This window comes from Triplophysa dalaica, chromosome 12 (assembly GCF_015846415.1).
Source record: "Triplophysa dalaica isolate WHDGS20190420 chromosome 12, ASM1584641v1, whole genome shotgun sequence".
Lineage (NCBI taxonomy): Eukaryota > Metazoa > Chordata > Actinopteri > Cypriniformes > Nemacheilidae > Triplophysa > Triplophysa dalaica.
This window is the reverse complement of record NC_079553.1, coordinates 5,974,211-5,991,038: the sequence shown is the minus strand read 5'-3', so window position 1 is coordinate 5,991,038 and position 16,828 is coordinate 5,974,211. Positions and strand designations below refer to the sequence as shown.

Below are 16,828 nucleotides of genomic sequence, written 5' to 3'. Positions count from 1 at the left end.
ACTTGTGGACTGTTCGGCTGAAACTTCATTAGCATGTTCCACATCACATATTAAAATCACATTAGAATATTATTATCAAAGCTTTTATAACAGCTGAATGTATCTGAAGTGTGAAATGATGGTGGTGTGAAAGTTAGATTTGGCCTCGAGGAAACCAAGGACATGGAAACCTATCAACCTTCAAGATTTGTTCAGACCAATCAGTGTCCAGACAGGTCAAACAATGTAGTGATAACAAAGCACATCGAAGGTTCAAACTATAATTGGAAGAGGAGAAGCTACGAATGACCACAGAATGTGATTGACAGAAAACAATAAAACCTTGTATAGAAGGGAAAAAAGGCACTTATATAAAATATACTTGTGATATGAAAGCTTTCCATTGCTTTAATTGTCTGAATTATTTGCATTAACTGCTTGTACAAGGCTATTGACGATTTCTGTTGTATATTTTTGTAATTGCCCACAGATATCACGTTATCAAACTGATTTTCTTTTGTGGTCTCTAATGCAGTTAAGGGGCCATGTTCGTGTGTACCCTGGAGCTTCCCCTCTGTCAAAAATGTCACTAAATGTATTGTGAATACTGAAGAACAATCAAAACATACATTACTTAAATGGTTGTAATTCATGAATGCTTAAAGTTGGTCTGTTATGAAAGAAGACATAGTTGGCCGATTATCGTGGACTAAACAAAATCCCTTAAAGTTACAGTTCACCCAAAAATTCTGTCTTTATTAATTTACTCATTAGTTGTTCTAAATCTTTGTTCTGATGAACACAAATGAAGATATTTTGAAGAATGTAGTAAAGCGAACAGTTCTGAGGCACTTTTGACTTCCATTGTCATTTCTCCTACTGTGGTAGTCAATGGTGGCCACGGTTTGGGTACAAGCATTCTTCCAAATATCTTTCTCTAATAAATGTATTCAAATTTGGAATAATTTGACGGCGAGTAAATGGGTGAACAATCCCTTTAAATTGTAATTCTGAGAAAGTTATTTTAGACCAATTAACTTTTTTACATCTTTTATATTGTAATAAACTGGTCAATTGTAAATTTAAGAGGCTTAGACCTTTTCACTGATATATATTTTGCCATGAATAGATTAGAAATGAATTGTGAAATTTTCTTTCGAAGTGTCATTTTAAAGGTTAAAGAAAAGGGTCTTAAACAGTAAATATGGTTAAAAAAAGACATGTTTACTTTGTTTTTGGGCATTGTTATACGATTCACAGTCAACATTTTTATATCCAACCAAAATCACAATTTTGGGCAAAAGTACTTACCCTCAGTGTCAGCCAGACTGCCAAAGAGAAGCCCACTAACTAAATGGGCATGGATTCTCCTACAAGGCCCGCCAACTCATTTCCTTCTTTCTTCAGTTGTTAATAGATATTTACTGCAGGCAGATGAGTGACCATTAGAGTTCTATCGATTAAAGGAGGAGAGGAGATAAAGACGTGTGAAGATCTGATAGTGAAGCTGTTTTCATCTTTAGACTGAAAATGACTGCTTACGTTAGCGAAAGTATATTTTATGACAACATTAAAACAAAGCAAACTACAAGTCGTAAATTCCGCTAACTATAAACGTTTCATCAAGTTAATAATTAGGCAGAATGAAACGAGTTTTTCACTCTCCGTTATTTATTAGGTATTGGATTTTAATTTTAAGGAAGATTTACGATTAGGATTTTCCAATCCTTTCGGGAGCTGCCATGATTAGTTGGTAATTAACTCTTTGATGCAGTTTTCGCCTTGAGATAGCGCCGCTGCCAGCTAAAGCGCTTTGTCGATTTAGCTATCCTGTTGTTGTGATGACACACACATGCTAATCCTTTAATCCTTAAAATATGCATTCTTCCCCCAGTTCTAATTAAACACTAATATTTGGATTAATTGGAGATTGTTTGAGTCTCTGTGGAAATAAAAATGAACTGTGAAGGTGGGGGCTGAAGCTGCATATGTGCGTCCACATAAATGAATCGCAGGTCGTACCGTTGTGCTCATTCCCAATGGTGTCGGTCATTGTCCTGTAGTTATTGGTTGAACAGTAAATAACACTTTATATAAGCAATAGAGAGTTTACTTGAGGGAATGGGACACTGAAGTCTCATTTTCATATTCTGTCATGGAGAGATACAGACATACAATTTCACGCTGTCATAAAATGTGAAAAGGTGAGAAATGTTTATTGTATCTGTCAATTTCAACTTGCCATTGGATTGAGATTTCCGTCAAATATATGCATTGGCTCAGAATGGGCGCATAAAACAAATATGACAACCGTCACCGAGATATTCCCCTCAATCATGGCTGAATCTAACATTTACAGCCGAAACATGCTTCAGTGCATTTCTCTGGGAAACCATGTCCTCGCTGAATGAACTTCAAACAAAAAAGAAAACGCATGAAGTGGGAGGATAGTGTGGCTTGTATAAAATACGAGGATTATTTCAAAGGGCACGGTGAAAACTCAACACTAAAATCTAATACAAGTAGAAATGATACATTTGCAACACTGTCACGACCTCTGGTTAAATGGTGATTGGTTGTGTGTGTCTGTGTTTCAACCAATCTTTAATGGAATGTTTAATTGTCATCTAACATACAATAAGAAGTTGTTCCTTCTTTTAAGTATTGAACTTGGCTTGTGATGGATGACTTTTTAGTAATAATTGGCTTCAAAACCACACTGACCATTCACACGCATGAAAGCGTACTTTTGTGGAGGTATATCTGGGACAGAGCTTCTCCGGTGAGCCGGAGATAAACCAAAGGCTTGTCAGTATAGTTCCCTGAGCATCGGCAGCTCTCCGGCGCTCTTCACCTGCTGGCTGCTGGTTACTTAGAAGATCCTTCCTGCAGAGAGGAATAGGTGTGTAAATCCTTCTCTCAGAGCTGCGATATTTGACTCCATCTCAAAACATCTCCCAGGAATTCTGCTTTATTTCATGATGTATTGTAACACACAGAGTAAATGTCCATCATTCTTAGATTTCTTACTGATGCCTGCTATCTGCTCTATTTACAGTAGCTACTATAGACTACATTTTTGAATCTGTAACCATTTTATGACAAGCAAACTTCACTTAAAAAGTTTAAATTGAGTGTACAAGAATCCGTATCCACAACTCAATATGGCTTTACCATAACATTTTTATTTAATGCATAAAATTGTGTAGTCATTTATTCCTTTCCCGATCTGTGTTGTGCTTTGGTTTGTGGAGCTGATTTTTTTTTACCAGCATCATGACTAATGCAAAAAATCTCTCTCTATTTCTTTCTTCCAGGTGCCTTCGGTTAAGAGCAGCACAGAGGGAAAGTCTTACAGGATTAGTGTTCTCTGTTAGAACAAACTGACACTTGCTGTGCAATTTCCCGAATCTGTGTTGAGAATGTTCTAGAATGTTCAGCGCTGACGGGAGGATTATACGCAGACGGCAGTTCCAGCCAGGTGCTGGTGCACAGGTAAGCCGTTCAGGAGTAACACTGCACTGACAGTAAACATGTCGTCGGAAAACAAGAAGAGCATGAATATTTTTTGGCAAATCATTTGGGTTTGCAAAGCACTAGCTGTGTTTTTGGGCTCGTATTTGTGTGATGTCATTCTTAAACATGTTCATGCAAATAAGACATAAACTGGGATCTGTGAATTCAAAGTAAAAAACTACCGCCGATCATGTAGAACCTGATTAACCCTTTCAAAGAGCAAAAATGCTAATAATCTAGAAAGGCACATTCATCTAAAGAAAATTAGAATTGCCAGAGGTTAGTGAAATGACCCATAAAGCAATTATTTTCATTTCACTGCAAGGTCAAACCATTCGAACCATTTTAATGCTGTGCAATGTCACTTTACTTAGTCTTCTACTCATAGCTCAGAAATGATGGGTCTTTTTTTTGAGGGATGAATGAGGGACAAAGTTTTTCCTCTGCACAATTTTGAAACAATGTCGTATAAGACTGTCATAACATTTCCCGTAACCATCAATCCAAGCAATACATATTTAAAAGCTATGAAAGGTATCCCATTTTGTAAAAAGAGGACATTTTAAGAGGACTGGGCCACTTTTTATTTGCATAACGAATAACGCGCACTTAAATTCATAATAAAGTGACTGTCCCACAACTTTTGTACCCAATATAGGGAAATGTTGTTTTGAATATCTAATATTGTGCACATGGGTCCACTAAGACTTTTCTGTCACCAAGATGTAGGGACTTTTTTTGAAAAAAAATTACAGATTAGATTACATTATTGTTTTGACTTCTACATGCACTTTAAATCTATAGTAAATAAAACATAAGACACTTACAAAGGAAAAAGGATGCGCAGAAAGGTTAAGCTGATATTCACATACTGTATGTTCTATAGAATGATACTACTGCATGAGCAACAAAAAGACATGATTTGTAAGTCTGATCTTTCGCTCTGCAATACATTTGATCCAAATCTCATACAAAACTCTAATTTAAAAAGATTCTTCAACCGAAAATGAAAATTTGCACTGTCACTCCCAACCTGTATGACTTTTCAAAGAAGCTATTTTTAAGAATGTTGGAAACCGGCACCCATTCGCTTGCATTGGTTTTGTCTCCATGCAATAAGTGAATGGGTGCAGTGCCATTCGGTTACGAACTTTCTTCAAAATATCTTCTTTTGAGTACTGTGGAAGAATGAAAGTCATACAGGTTTGAAATGACAAGAGGGTGAGTAAATTATGACAGAATGTTCATTTTTGGGTGCCTTTAACAACTCTCCACAGAAATACACAATAAAATAGTGAATCAGCATTACTGTAACTGCATTAAAACACAAACTGTAACACTTTTGTCAGAACACCAGGGAATTGTTTACTTTATTTAAATGCAATGAAGCTGTATAACGCCTATGTGACCCCTATTATAACACAGATTCCATAACACAATATACACTTAAAAAAGATAAGACAAAAATGTAAAGACAAGGACATCAACATTGTGCTATTCAGTGTTTAGCTTTTACTCTAAAAGAGAAAGAGCCATAATGTACCCATATACATTTATGCATTTGGCATGCGCTTTTATCCAAAGCGACTTACATTGCATTATCCTATACATTATGTTTCTAAGCAGGTGCAGTCCCCTGGGATCGAACACACGACCTTGCTTTGTTAACACAATGCTCTAACCACCGAGCTTCAGGAAATCGCATCACCCCATCACAGCATCCACCCAACAAACACATACTGTACCTAACCTTTCCAGAAACTTTGTTTTTCATAAAGACATAGAAACTTTTCCATCTATGTTCTCATAAACCACATATCCCCCACAAACAGACACTTGATGTCCTGAAGTTGCTCTCATGTCACATTGATTTCGTGAGCACTAAGTTCTGCTTTACATGATTATAGTATTAAACATGTCCTGCCCCCTCACAGCTGTCCAGTTTTAAAACAATCCCTCCCTAATTCTATACCTCTGTATAGCAAGCCTCAATTAATTATAGTCTTCATTGGCTAGAGTAAAGTAGTGAACATGAATTATTCAAATGCTGTGTGTGAGAGGGAGGGTGGGTACAGTTTTAAGGGCGGGTACAGTTTAAAGGGCCAACTTGCAAGACACTCTGTCATCTGCCTTCCCTATATTCTGTCTCATGCTGTAACCTCTTCAGAGCTCACCGTCTTCATGACATTTCTCAGCTTTGCCCTTTTCATTTGATCCATTTTTCACATTCTCCACATTTCCCCTGCTACTCTTTAACATCACGTGTAATATCGTCAACATTTCCTTTCGTTTTGCAGGGTTTCCTACTGAAGTCAGAGCTTTAAGGATAGCAGTTTTGAGTTTATAAATAAATTAAGGTTTGCGGTTAACAGTGATTATAAAGCTGTTCAACGTTGTTCTACATCATAAATAATACACATATACCTTAAATGTGTTTTGAATGTACGTTGCTACTGTTCATAAGAAAATGTTATGTCAAATTTATGATGAAGGACAAGATGGGAAAGTGAAATATCTTTTTATCAGGTTGGCCAAAAAACTGCTATTAAAACTGAGCTGCTCCATTCACCCAAATCACTTCCACACTAGAATTTTTGAAGCACACCCGGATCTGTTTGGCGTGAGTTTCTCTAGATTTCCAATCCAATATACAGTCATGGTTTATATCGACTTTAAATATGTGATCAGTTAGTGTAAATTCAATCGGAGTACCTGCAGCTAACCTGTGTAGTTCATTCAGATGATAAAGGAGGATGAAAACATCTTGACTGTATGAATAAAGAGAAGTGAACATTTTCCTAACAGTAAATGATGAACAGGAATATTAATCTCAGCCCTTTGGCTGTATGGTGTGCTGTTTTCATAACTTACTAAACACATTCAGTCTTTAAATTCAGGAATGATGCTGCCTCATCTAATGACATTGTGACACTGTTCCTTCCCCTTGGTTTGTTATTTATCATTTGTTTGTTTATGTTACCCTGAAAAAATTGTTGTGGCGTCTCATTTGCATTTGTCTTCAGCTTGTGCCCACAGCAATGTTTTGTGCGAATGTTAATATTCTTGATGCTAGTGAGTCCATGTGTTATGAAAGAAAGAATATGGGAAAAGCTTTCCAGATGAATCCATTTCCACATTAAGACAGAGCTAGAGCCCTACATATATCACATACTGTATACAGCACCTTACAGAGATCTTTCAGGCCAGCTTTAAAGAGATGGAGCAGAACTGTGATGCATGTTATTCTGTACAACAAAGTATTATTTAAAGCCTGGCATAATAATATTTGTGTGGTAGTTTATTAATGTATTTAAATACTTATGTTGTGCCAGTAATGTACATTTATTTCATATATTATGAATAAAATATCTTAAAATATACATTTTAATTTTACATGTAGGATATGTACTTTATGTGGTTTCATTTTTATACAAATATATATTTTTTCAAGTTAAATTGGCCTTACAAGGAACTTTCATCTAAATTATATTATATTAAATTAATATTACATTAAAGTATATTATAGTTCTATCTTGACTTACTGAGCATCATTTTAACAGTGTATGTTTATATAGCGTCATATATTTATACATTTAAATGTACATATTTTTATGTGTATTCATTTTACTTTTAAATAAAGTCATACGTATACACATTTGTTTTATGTGTGCTGTGGGAGGCAAAATGAATCATACCTCAAGCTTTAATGCGTTTATGGTTGTAGCTAATGTTCTTTTTTTATTTGTGTTTGATACATACTTTTATTCTTTCACGAAAATGAGCTCAAGATCAAATAAACTGGCGGACCCCGGTGAAGACCCCTGGCATATTGCACGCTTGAAAATGTTTTACCCTATTGCAAAAACACTACCAGTAATGTTTCATTCTTTAAATAAATCTACAACCATACTAGCTCTTTATGCACACCTCATCTCTACCATATTGATGTTCAGATAAATACATCATCTTCATCACTTTGGAATAAATTGGATCCATCTTCCTCTACGTGTTTCTTTATCTTCAATCTTGTTAGTGATCTCTCTTCCTCCACCTTCCTCCTCTCTGTCACCTCTTGCAACACCTGCATGTCCATCTCATCACTCCCTCCACTCACTGCAATCATCTCCTCTATCTTTTCCAGCAGCTCTCTGACCTGGTGACTCTCACCTTTAACCTTATTATTAAACACATGATACCTGTTGCCACATCTGTCAACAAGCCACTGCAGGGCTTCTCCCTCACATTCAATGTGCTGCTCAATGTCTCGCGCTCCAAGGAGGTCCCCAAAAGTGAACAGAATCATACTTTGATCCCAGACTGGGGAACCCAACAGCTTCAGATGGTCTTCCATTACCTTCCGCTCTCGCTCTTGGAAGGAACAGTCTACACGGAGGACAAGAATAAAAGCAACTGGTCCTGGCGCAGAAAGTGACAGACTTCGCACAAGTTCTTCTTTATGCAGTTCAGGTGTGTCCTCTATGGGCAGATGTTTCCACCAGCCAGGAGTGTCAACGATGCTCAACGTCCCCCTGGCCATCTCTACACGCTTTAGAACACACCGGGATGTTCTTCCTGTTCCGAACGCCTGTTTGCCAAGCACGGTATTTCCCGCTGAAGTTTTCCCAGCCTCTCCGTAACCGAGCAGCACAAGACAAAACTCAGAAAAACGATCTCCAGTGCCTAGCAAGAGAAATCATAAAACAGAATAGTAATAAATGCCACCGCGTTTTGGAACAACATATTATTTAGCTTTCATATACTTGCCATCGTCTAATGAACGAATAGATCTGACTGGAAATAGTTATACCAAACACAAAAATGAGTGTGATTATTAAAATGGAATTTGCTGATGGAGATATTGAGCTGTGGTGTTAATATGGGTGATGCAGGGTTAAGCTCGTTCCTACTTTTATTTCTCATCATCCCAAATGTATTCCTGTCACACTCCAATAATGTCACTCCAGTAAAATAAAGAGGGATTGCGGTGCTTTAAATAACTTACTTTAACGTAAGCCTAATTCTCTGACTTCATTTCAGTACCAAACATTAACTATAGGACCGGTTTCACAGACAAGGCTTAAGGTCCCCGAGCTAAATTAATGTTTGACCTGTCATAACTGAATATAACTTGCCCAGAAATATCTTAAAATATGTTAGTGCCATTGCTTTGTCTCAAGATGCACACCAGTAATGTTTTCTTCTAAGGCATTGTTGTAAAAGCAACATAAATATCTTAATTCTAAAATAACTATAAGGCACAGTCCTGGCTCAAGCTAAGCCTTGTCTGTGAAACAGGGCCTTAATGTGTTTTTCGATAAACATTCAACTCGCGAAAAGTGACAAAACGGCTGAAAACACATTCAATGTTACAACTGTAAACACACATGCCAGACTGCAGTTTAAAACATTAATACTTTTGTAAATAAATACTTTAGTTATCTATACAATACACAAAACAAACAGCGTTGCCAAAATGTACACGGCGGGAGAATGAAACATTTTTTTCAGAAAACAAACTAGGGACATGAAAACAAACTCGATTTACATTTTAAAATTTAAAATATCTACTAAAAAAAGATTATTAACACACTTGTATGTGTATACAAGTGTGTTTATGTATATACTGTAACCTTTGTCAAGCGATTAAAAAATGTTTTTATATTCTGAATCTGCATCTGTCACTTTGTGAAGGTTAATTTTTCTTTTGTATTTTGTGCTTCTTGTACTAACAGTACAGTTGTGTCACAAAGAAAATGTGTTTAAAGTTTAAACACTAAAGGTGTGTGAAAAGCTTTGTAAGGGAAAGCAACAGTCTTCTTAAAATTTGCAAAAAGTAGTTTATGTAGTAATGTATATGCTTATATAGGTGAACCAATATGCTTATATAGGTGTACCAATATGCTTATATAGGTGTACCAATATGCTTTTAGGTGTACCAATATGCTTATATAGGTGTACCACCAATATGCTTATATAGGTGTACCAATATGCTTATATAGGTGTACCAATATGCTTATATAGGTGTACCAATATGCTTTTAGGTGTACCAATATGCTTATATAGGTGTACCACCAATATGCTTATATAGGTGTACCAATATGCTTATATAGGTGTACCACCAATATGCTTATATAGGTGTACCAATATGCTTATATAGGTGTACCAATATGCTTATATAAGTGAACCAATATGCTTATATAGGTGTACCAATATGCTTATATAGGTGTACCAATATGCTTATATAGGTGTACCAATATGCTTATATAAGTGAACCAATATGCTTATATAGGTGTACCAATATGCTTATATAGGTGTACCAATATGCTTTTAGGTGTACCAATATGCTTTTAGGTGTACCAATATGCTTATATAGGTGTACCAATATGCTTTTAGGTGTTCCAAAATGCTTATATAGGTGTACCAATATGCTTATATAGGTGTACCAATATGCTTTTAGGTGTTCCAAAATGCTTATATAGGTGTACCAATATGCTTATATAGGTGTACCAATATGCTTATATAGGTGTACCAATATGCTTTTAGGTGTACCAATATGCTTATATAGGTGTACCAATATGCTTATATAGGTGTACCAATATGCTTTTAGGTGTACCAATATGCTTATATAGGTGTACCAATATGCTTATATAGGTGTACCAATTTGCTTTTAGGTGTACCAATATGCTTATATAGGTGTACCAATATGCTTATATAGGTGTACCAATTTGCTTTTAGGTGTACCAATATGCTTATATAGGTGTACCAATTTGCTTTTAGGTGTACCAATATGCTTATATAGGTGTACCAATATGCTTTTAGATGTACCAATATGCTTATATAGGTGTACCAATATGCTAACATAGGCACCAGCGGCGCCAGGGGGGGTCTTGGGGGGTCTCAAGACCCGCCCAAAAAACGCCTTGACCCCCCATTTGACCCCCCACCGCCTCCGTGATTAAAACATATTTAATATATATTAAAATATATATATCCGGTATAAAGATTTAACAATGGCCCTCAAACTACGCAGAACAATAATAATTCATAATTTATTCGACATATAAAAAAATATAAACATAAGAATCACTGCGACGCCCCATGAACGTTGCTGCCGCTGCGCCTTACGTCATTGCGTTCATGGCGCTGCCGCGAGCCCGCAAGTGCTGCAACGCACTTTATATCTTTAAGCTAAAAATGGATCGCTTCGTCATACCTAAAAACAAATTGACAGCAGACGAAAATAGGACTGTTAATATACCCGTTGCAGTGGAGGGCGAGCCCTGCTTGATCGTAGAATTAGAAATAGAGGACACCGAGGAATTAGAGCAGTGGTTCTCAACTCTGGCCCGCGAGATCCATTTTCCTGCCGAGTTTAGCCCGAACTCTGATATAAAACACCTGAACAAGCTAATCAGCGTCTTTAGGAATAGACGCGTTCAACTTAATGCGGCGCTGCGTAAATCTATCAGCGTATGACATTTAAGTACCGCGAGAGCAATTCAAGTGCAGATTATTCTGTACGGATTTGTATCGCTCTCGCGGTACTTTAATGCGATATGCCAAACAATCTGTGCAGCCCTACATTAAGTGGCTAAACTCTGCAGGAAAATGGATCTCGCGGGCCAGAGTTAAGAACCACTGAATTAGAGGATGAGGAGGTGGGACCGGAGCAACTCGCATATGGAAGCAAAAAATTCTATTTGCAATGTAATATGCAAAATGGCAATGCAGTATGTAAATTGACAATTCAATTGTGTATCTAAATATACATTTCAAATAACGTATGTGCAACATTAAGTGCAAAATGAAAATAGAAATTAAATTATATCAATTACATTTGGGAGTTCCTACAGGGGTTTTATGATTACAAATGTAATTGATATAATTGAATTTTCATTTTGCATTTAATGTTGCACATACGTTATTTGAAATGGAAGGGATTTAACCGGGGATTTAAGCCATGGCCCAGCCGAGAAACCAAGACAGCCTAAATTAAAATCATAACCGTGTCGTTCTTTTGGATTTCGGGCAGCTAGCATCCAGGGGTTTTAGTTACTCGTGGTTCAAACAGTACCAGTGGCTTGAATATTCTGTCAAAAGACGCGGCTTTTTGTTTTGCCTGTCGTCATTTTTTTCACAGTGTGCATGGATCTGGTTTTATTTGTTTAGTAGCAGTAATATGCAGTTATTAGCCATGTCCACTGTATTTTTGGGGGGTTTTCATGAGACCCCCCTTGAAATGACCAGGACCCCCCATTGCCCCCCAATCAAAAGTGTCTGGAGCCGCCACTGAACATAGGTGTACCAATTTGCTTTTAGGTGTACCAATATGCTTATATAGGTGTACCAATATGCTTTTAGGTGTACCAATATGCTTATATAGGTGTACCAATATGTTTATATAGGTGTACCAATATGCTTATATAGGTGTACCAATATGCTTATATAGGTGTACCAATATGCTTATATAGGTGTACCAATATGCTTATATAGGTGTACCAATATGCTTATATAGGTGTACCAATATGCTTTTAGGTGTACCAATATGTTTATATAGGTGTACCAATATGCTTATATAGGTGTACCAATATGCTTATATAGGTGTACCAATATGCTTATATAGGTGTACCAATATGCTTATATAGGTGTACCAATATGCTTATATAGGTGTACCAATATGCTTTTAGGTGTACCAATATGCTTATATAGGTGTACCAATATGCTTATATAGGTGTACCAATATGCTTTTAGGTGTACCAATATGCTTATATAGGTGTACCAATATGCTTATATAGGTGTACCAAAATGCTTATATAGGTGTACCAATATGCTTATATAGGTGTACCATTATGTTGTAGATCCATGATGCATACAAACACAGAAAAGTGACCATAACTTACCTTGTATTCCATTTGTCTTTCTCACAGGTTTTTGTTGCTTCGCTCTTGCCTTTGCCTTCTTTTCTGTTGCTTTCCGTTTCTGTTTTACCTCCTTTAGAGTCCTGCGGTCAATTTCATAATAATGGCCTCTATTTTCTGCCACCATCTTCTCTATCTTTACCAGCAGCCGTGTGACCTGAGCGTCATCATCCCAATTCTCATTGTTAAGGACATGATACCTGTTCTGACATTTCTCAATCAGCCACTGTAAAGCTTCCCCTTCGCTCTCTATGAACTCTTCAACCGTTAAATCCCCTAGACAATCTCCATGAGTGAACAGCACTATAGTATGACCCCAGACTCCCTCACCGAGAAGTTTGAGATGTTCCTCCACAGATCTCCGCTCTTCTGCTGTGAATGACACATCGACACGAAGGGTCAGTAGAAAAGCGTGGGGTCCTTGAGGACAGAGGGACATGCTGAGTAATATCTCGTCTTTAACCAGTTGAGCTGTGTCAGATAGTGGGAGAGACTTCCACCAGCCTGGTGTGTCCACTAGAGTCACGCGTGTTCCTGCAACCTCTCCATCTCTCCTCACACACTGGGTGGTTGTCTTCGAGGCGAACTTCGCCATGCTTAGAATGGTGTTTCCTGCTGAACTTTTTCCAGCTCTTCGAAAACCTAATATTACCATTCTCATATTGGAAATGTGGGACTGTTTGTGACCTGGGTGATAAAAAGGAAAGATTTAAAAGAACAGAATTTTCGTCTTTGGTTAAACAAATCCCATAAAATGACCTTCAGGTTCTCACCCAGATACGTAAGTGGAGCTTCCCGTTGTTCCTGTATCATCTTCCTCCTCTGGTTTGCTCTCATGTATCTCTTCGTCATCATTCCTTCAACCTCATGTAACCACTTCCTGTCCAATTCAAAATGGCAGCCACCGTTCCCCACAACCATTGCATCTATTTTCTCCAACAGCCCCGTAACCTGAGTGCCGGTGGCTCGGTCTACATTAACAACATGATATCTGTGGCCACATCTCTCCACGAGCCAAAGCAGTAGAGATTCCCCTTCACTTCCAATCTGCTTTCCAAGAGTTTGTTCCTGTATCTGGTCCCTGTACGTAAACACAACTATAGTGTGATTCCAAACCCTTGGACTCAGAAGCTCCAGGTGTTCTTTTGCTGATACTCTATGTTTCTCTTTGTATAAAGTGTCCACGCGTATGACCAGCAAAACAGCATGAGGCCCGGGAGGACAATGAGCCAGGCTAAGCACTATCTCTTGTTTTTGAAATTCAGGAGTGTCTTTTACATTGAAGTTCTTCCACCAACCCGGCGTATCAACTACAGTGATGTGCCTTCCGGCAAAATCTCCCTGCATCTTAACACACTGGGCTGTTCTCCTCGGATGAGACTCTGCGTGACTTATTATCAGGTTAGCCAAAGAAGTTTTCCCTGCTGTTCTGTTTCCCAGTAACACAATCCTCAGATCAGAGACAGACTGGACTCCTGCCAATGGGAAGATGCCTTCTTAATATGAAGAAAGATTTTTTTAGTTGCTGCAGATTGATTGTTGTACTTAAATCTAATACGTTTCTAACCCTCATGTTCTGTTTGGAGCCTCAGAGACTCCTAAAGCAATTTTAATAGATCAAAAAATATATTTTACATCACAATATCAGAGTGCACTCAGACTAATACATGATGACTTGTCCTTGGTTTCATGAGAATTTATTATAAATAAATATTAATCTCGACTTTTACATTTACAATTTTCAGGTTCTCAGGGACCTCACATATGTATCATCTATATCAGCGGTTATTAAACTGGGGTCCGGGGGGGCCACAAATCTTGGCATTTTATGAAATATAGAAATGTATCATAAATGTTATGTCATCAAACCAAAAGAAGTGATGTTCCAGCATTTTCTAACCGAATATGTTTTTGGTTTAATTCAGAACTTTATCATTAGTTGAAATTCCTAGAAATGTTTTTAGGTAATCTAAAAATACATTGCTAACAGTTGTTCACGGAAATGGTTACAAAAAGCCAGTTTTGTATATAATGTTACTATACATTTCTTAATTCTATCTAAAATTTGTAAGTACAATCAACTTACAATTTACAACTTACTATTCATTTTTATGCCATTTCCCTAAAAATAAGTTAAGCAATTTTAATTGATAAGCGTGCATAAGCATACTCACAAACTTCCGATGTTGTAAAGGCTTGTTGATTCTGCTGGTGTTTATTACAAGTTCACTTTGATAGAAATTTATTTTTTCCTCGATCGTTGTTTAGGTATGTTAAGTCGTTTTAGAATTTAAACCGGAAAATGATTTCTGACAACATCTTAAATTCGTCAGTACGTTTGTGCATAGAGTCCATTTGTTTTTAGAAGTTTTAACAACTCAAATCTGCCCAAAAGTTTAAATTATTCTTAAAGCCAATCTGATTTGATTTAAATGTTTAAGGCAGCATTTTTACAGTAAATAAATGGGATTTGATAATCCTGGAAGGTTGAATAGAAGATTATTATTTTACCTTTTTTAAATGTATTAAATCATTAGGTTTGATGTACACAAAATGAAAAAAAAATTCAACAAAACATGAGTACATATGAAACATTCCTATTACTGTGATGAGTAAAAACCAATAATCTATTTAATCCTATAATTCCAGGAAGGGTAGAAATGACAGTAAAAATACAGTATTACTTACCAAATTCACAACTTGCAGCCATTGCTGTTCTCTTCTACTTAGCCCTTCCCTGAAATATTTAGAATTAATGGCACATTTGGTTTGAATAAGCTTCAGCTCAATTTGAATGAGACAGAAAGGTTAATAAAAATGAATTTTGTCTTCATCATGTATTAATGTGTTTCCGAGGCACCAAGAATTAGCTAAAGGATGATGCTTCTAAAATGACAAGATTACAACCCCATACATTTACGACTCTTTTCAACTAGCTTTTAGAAACCATTATCTGAGAAAGAATGATAAGTGAGGTTGAAGAGGTAAAAGGGTTTTACCTTTGTACTCATCAGAGCAGAAGACCTGACAGCGTAATGAAGGAGATGATTCTTGTGTGAATAACAAACATGCACAAACTGGTTACACTGGCTGAACAACTGACTCGAGACGCTATCTGAAAACGGACTCTCTTTCCATTACATTCAATTATTGACACCAATTTTAGCTACAGTATAAACAATTCAGCTTTATACTTATGCTGGCTTGTATATAATTTAGTGAACATCGTGGATCAGAAGACATAAAAGAACAGGGTTTATTTTGTAATAATGCAAAGACGACTTTTATTTATTTAAAACCGTACATTTCGCAAAAATAAAATGTTCAGAGCTTGCAGCACATAAAACATATAGCACCACATGCAAGCCTTACATGGCAGTGAACATCTGCACCTACTCGCCAGTGCAATAAGGTTCTTAAAATAAATAAAAGAGGTTTTACAAAGGAAGTAGATTACAAAAGATGAATGTCTATTTTAGACAGAAAAAGAACAGGAGAAATGGGCAGAGAGGTTTGTCGAGGAATGACTCATGGACGGTGTCAGAGAGAGCTTGTCTTGTTTTGATGTACAACATGGAAGCCTGAGATCGGTCAGGGACAGATATGGCCGTATCAGATTTCTGAGAACTAGAAGAGACCTTGAAAAGACAGACCTTGAAAGACACAAGAGAAGAAATATGGTGGACAGCAGCAGTGAATCTTTTGAGCCGTTTAAATTATAGAAATGAGATGGTCTGCTATGATTGCTTTAATATATAATAAATATTCATCTCAACTTCTGTGCAACTGTGCTCATACTTTGACCATATTTTTCAGTTTTGGAAACTGGATTTTTTTTTTTATTATGTAAAAATATGATTTTTGCATGGGCTTTATCGAATTGTTCCTATCAAACCAAATTAGCAGTGATTTATATGGTCTCAGAGGTCCACTTCAGTATGTAAATCTAATTAGAGGAGCTGCACAGAAGTTTACTTTCAAAGAGAAGATCCGAGCCCTCGCTTTCTGTCAAACCATTAAAAATGCATTTAGCTCACACATCATCATTATCACTGTTATATCTATCACTCGGTAGGGGATTACTGCTTGTAAAACATGAAAGTGAAGGTTAAGAACACAATAACAAAGATTAGAATCGGCCCTTATCTTTAAGGAACTTGCCGGCTTAAAGTCTCTGTTTATATGCCCGTGTATCAGGTAATTGGAAAGTTCTGCTCGGCTGGAACCTGTGCTGCCTCCAGTGATATTGGTCACACTTATTTCTCTCTCATTCTGTATGGAAATAAAGCCTGTGTCTGGTGCCAGGAGTGTGATAACAGAGCATTAGGAGGGCTTGTGATGGTACTTTGATTATACTTCCACAATCCCTCTATCTGACTATCTATCTAAGAACATACTGTCAAGAACCTTTCAAA

General features: G+C 36.9%; 1 protein-coding gene across 5 annotated transcripts; it reads right to left on the bottom strand.

Annotated features, from left to right (window-relative positions):
- Positions 1–4,901: 4,901 nt before the first annotated feature.
- Positions 4,902–15,470, bottom strand: LOC130433073 (GTPase IMAP family member 8). Of its 5 annotated transcripts, none has more exons than XM_056762751.1 (5): positions 15,413–15,470; positions 15,102–15,150; positions 13,187–13,888; positions 12,396–13,100; positions 4,902–8,175 (listed from the first exon to the last, which is right to left on the bottom strand). In XM_056762751.1, the coding sequence occupies exons 2-5, from the start codon at positions 15,121–15,123 to the stop codon at positions 7,445–7,447; spliced, it is 2,160 nt and encodes a 719-aa protein (XP_056618729.1). In that variant the 5' UTR covers positions 15,124–15,150; positions 15,413–15,470; the 3' UTR covers positions 4,902–7,444. The 5 variants fall into 5 exon arrangements, with proteins under 5 accessions (XP_056618729.1, XP_056618727.1, XP_056618726.1 ...); XM_056762749.1 differs by having other exon boundaries at positions 13,187–13,909; positions 15,413–15,446; XM_056762748.1 differs by lacking the exon at positions 15,413–15,470 and having other exon boundaries at positions 13,187–13,909; positions 15,102–15,350.
- Positions 15,471–16,828: the final 1,358 nt, after the last annotated feature.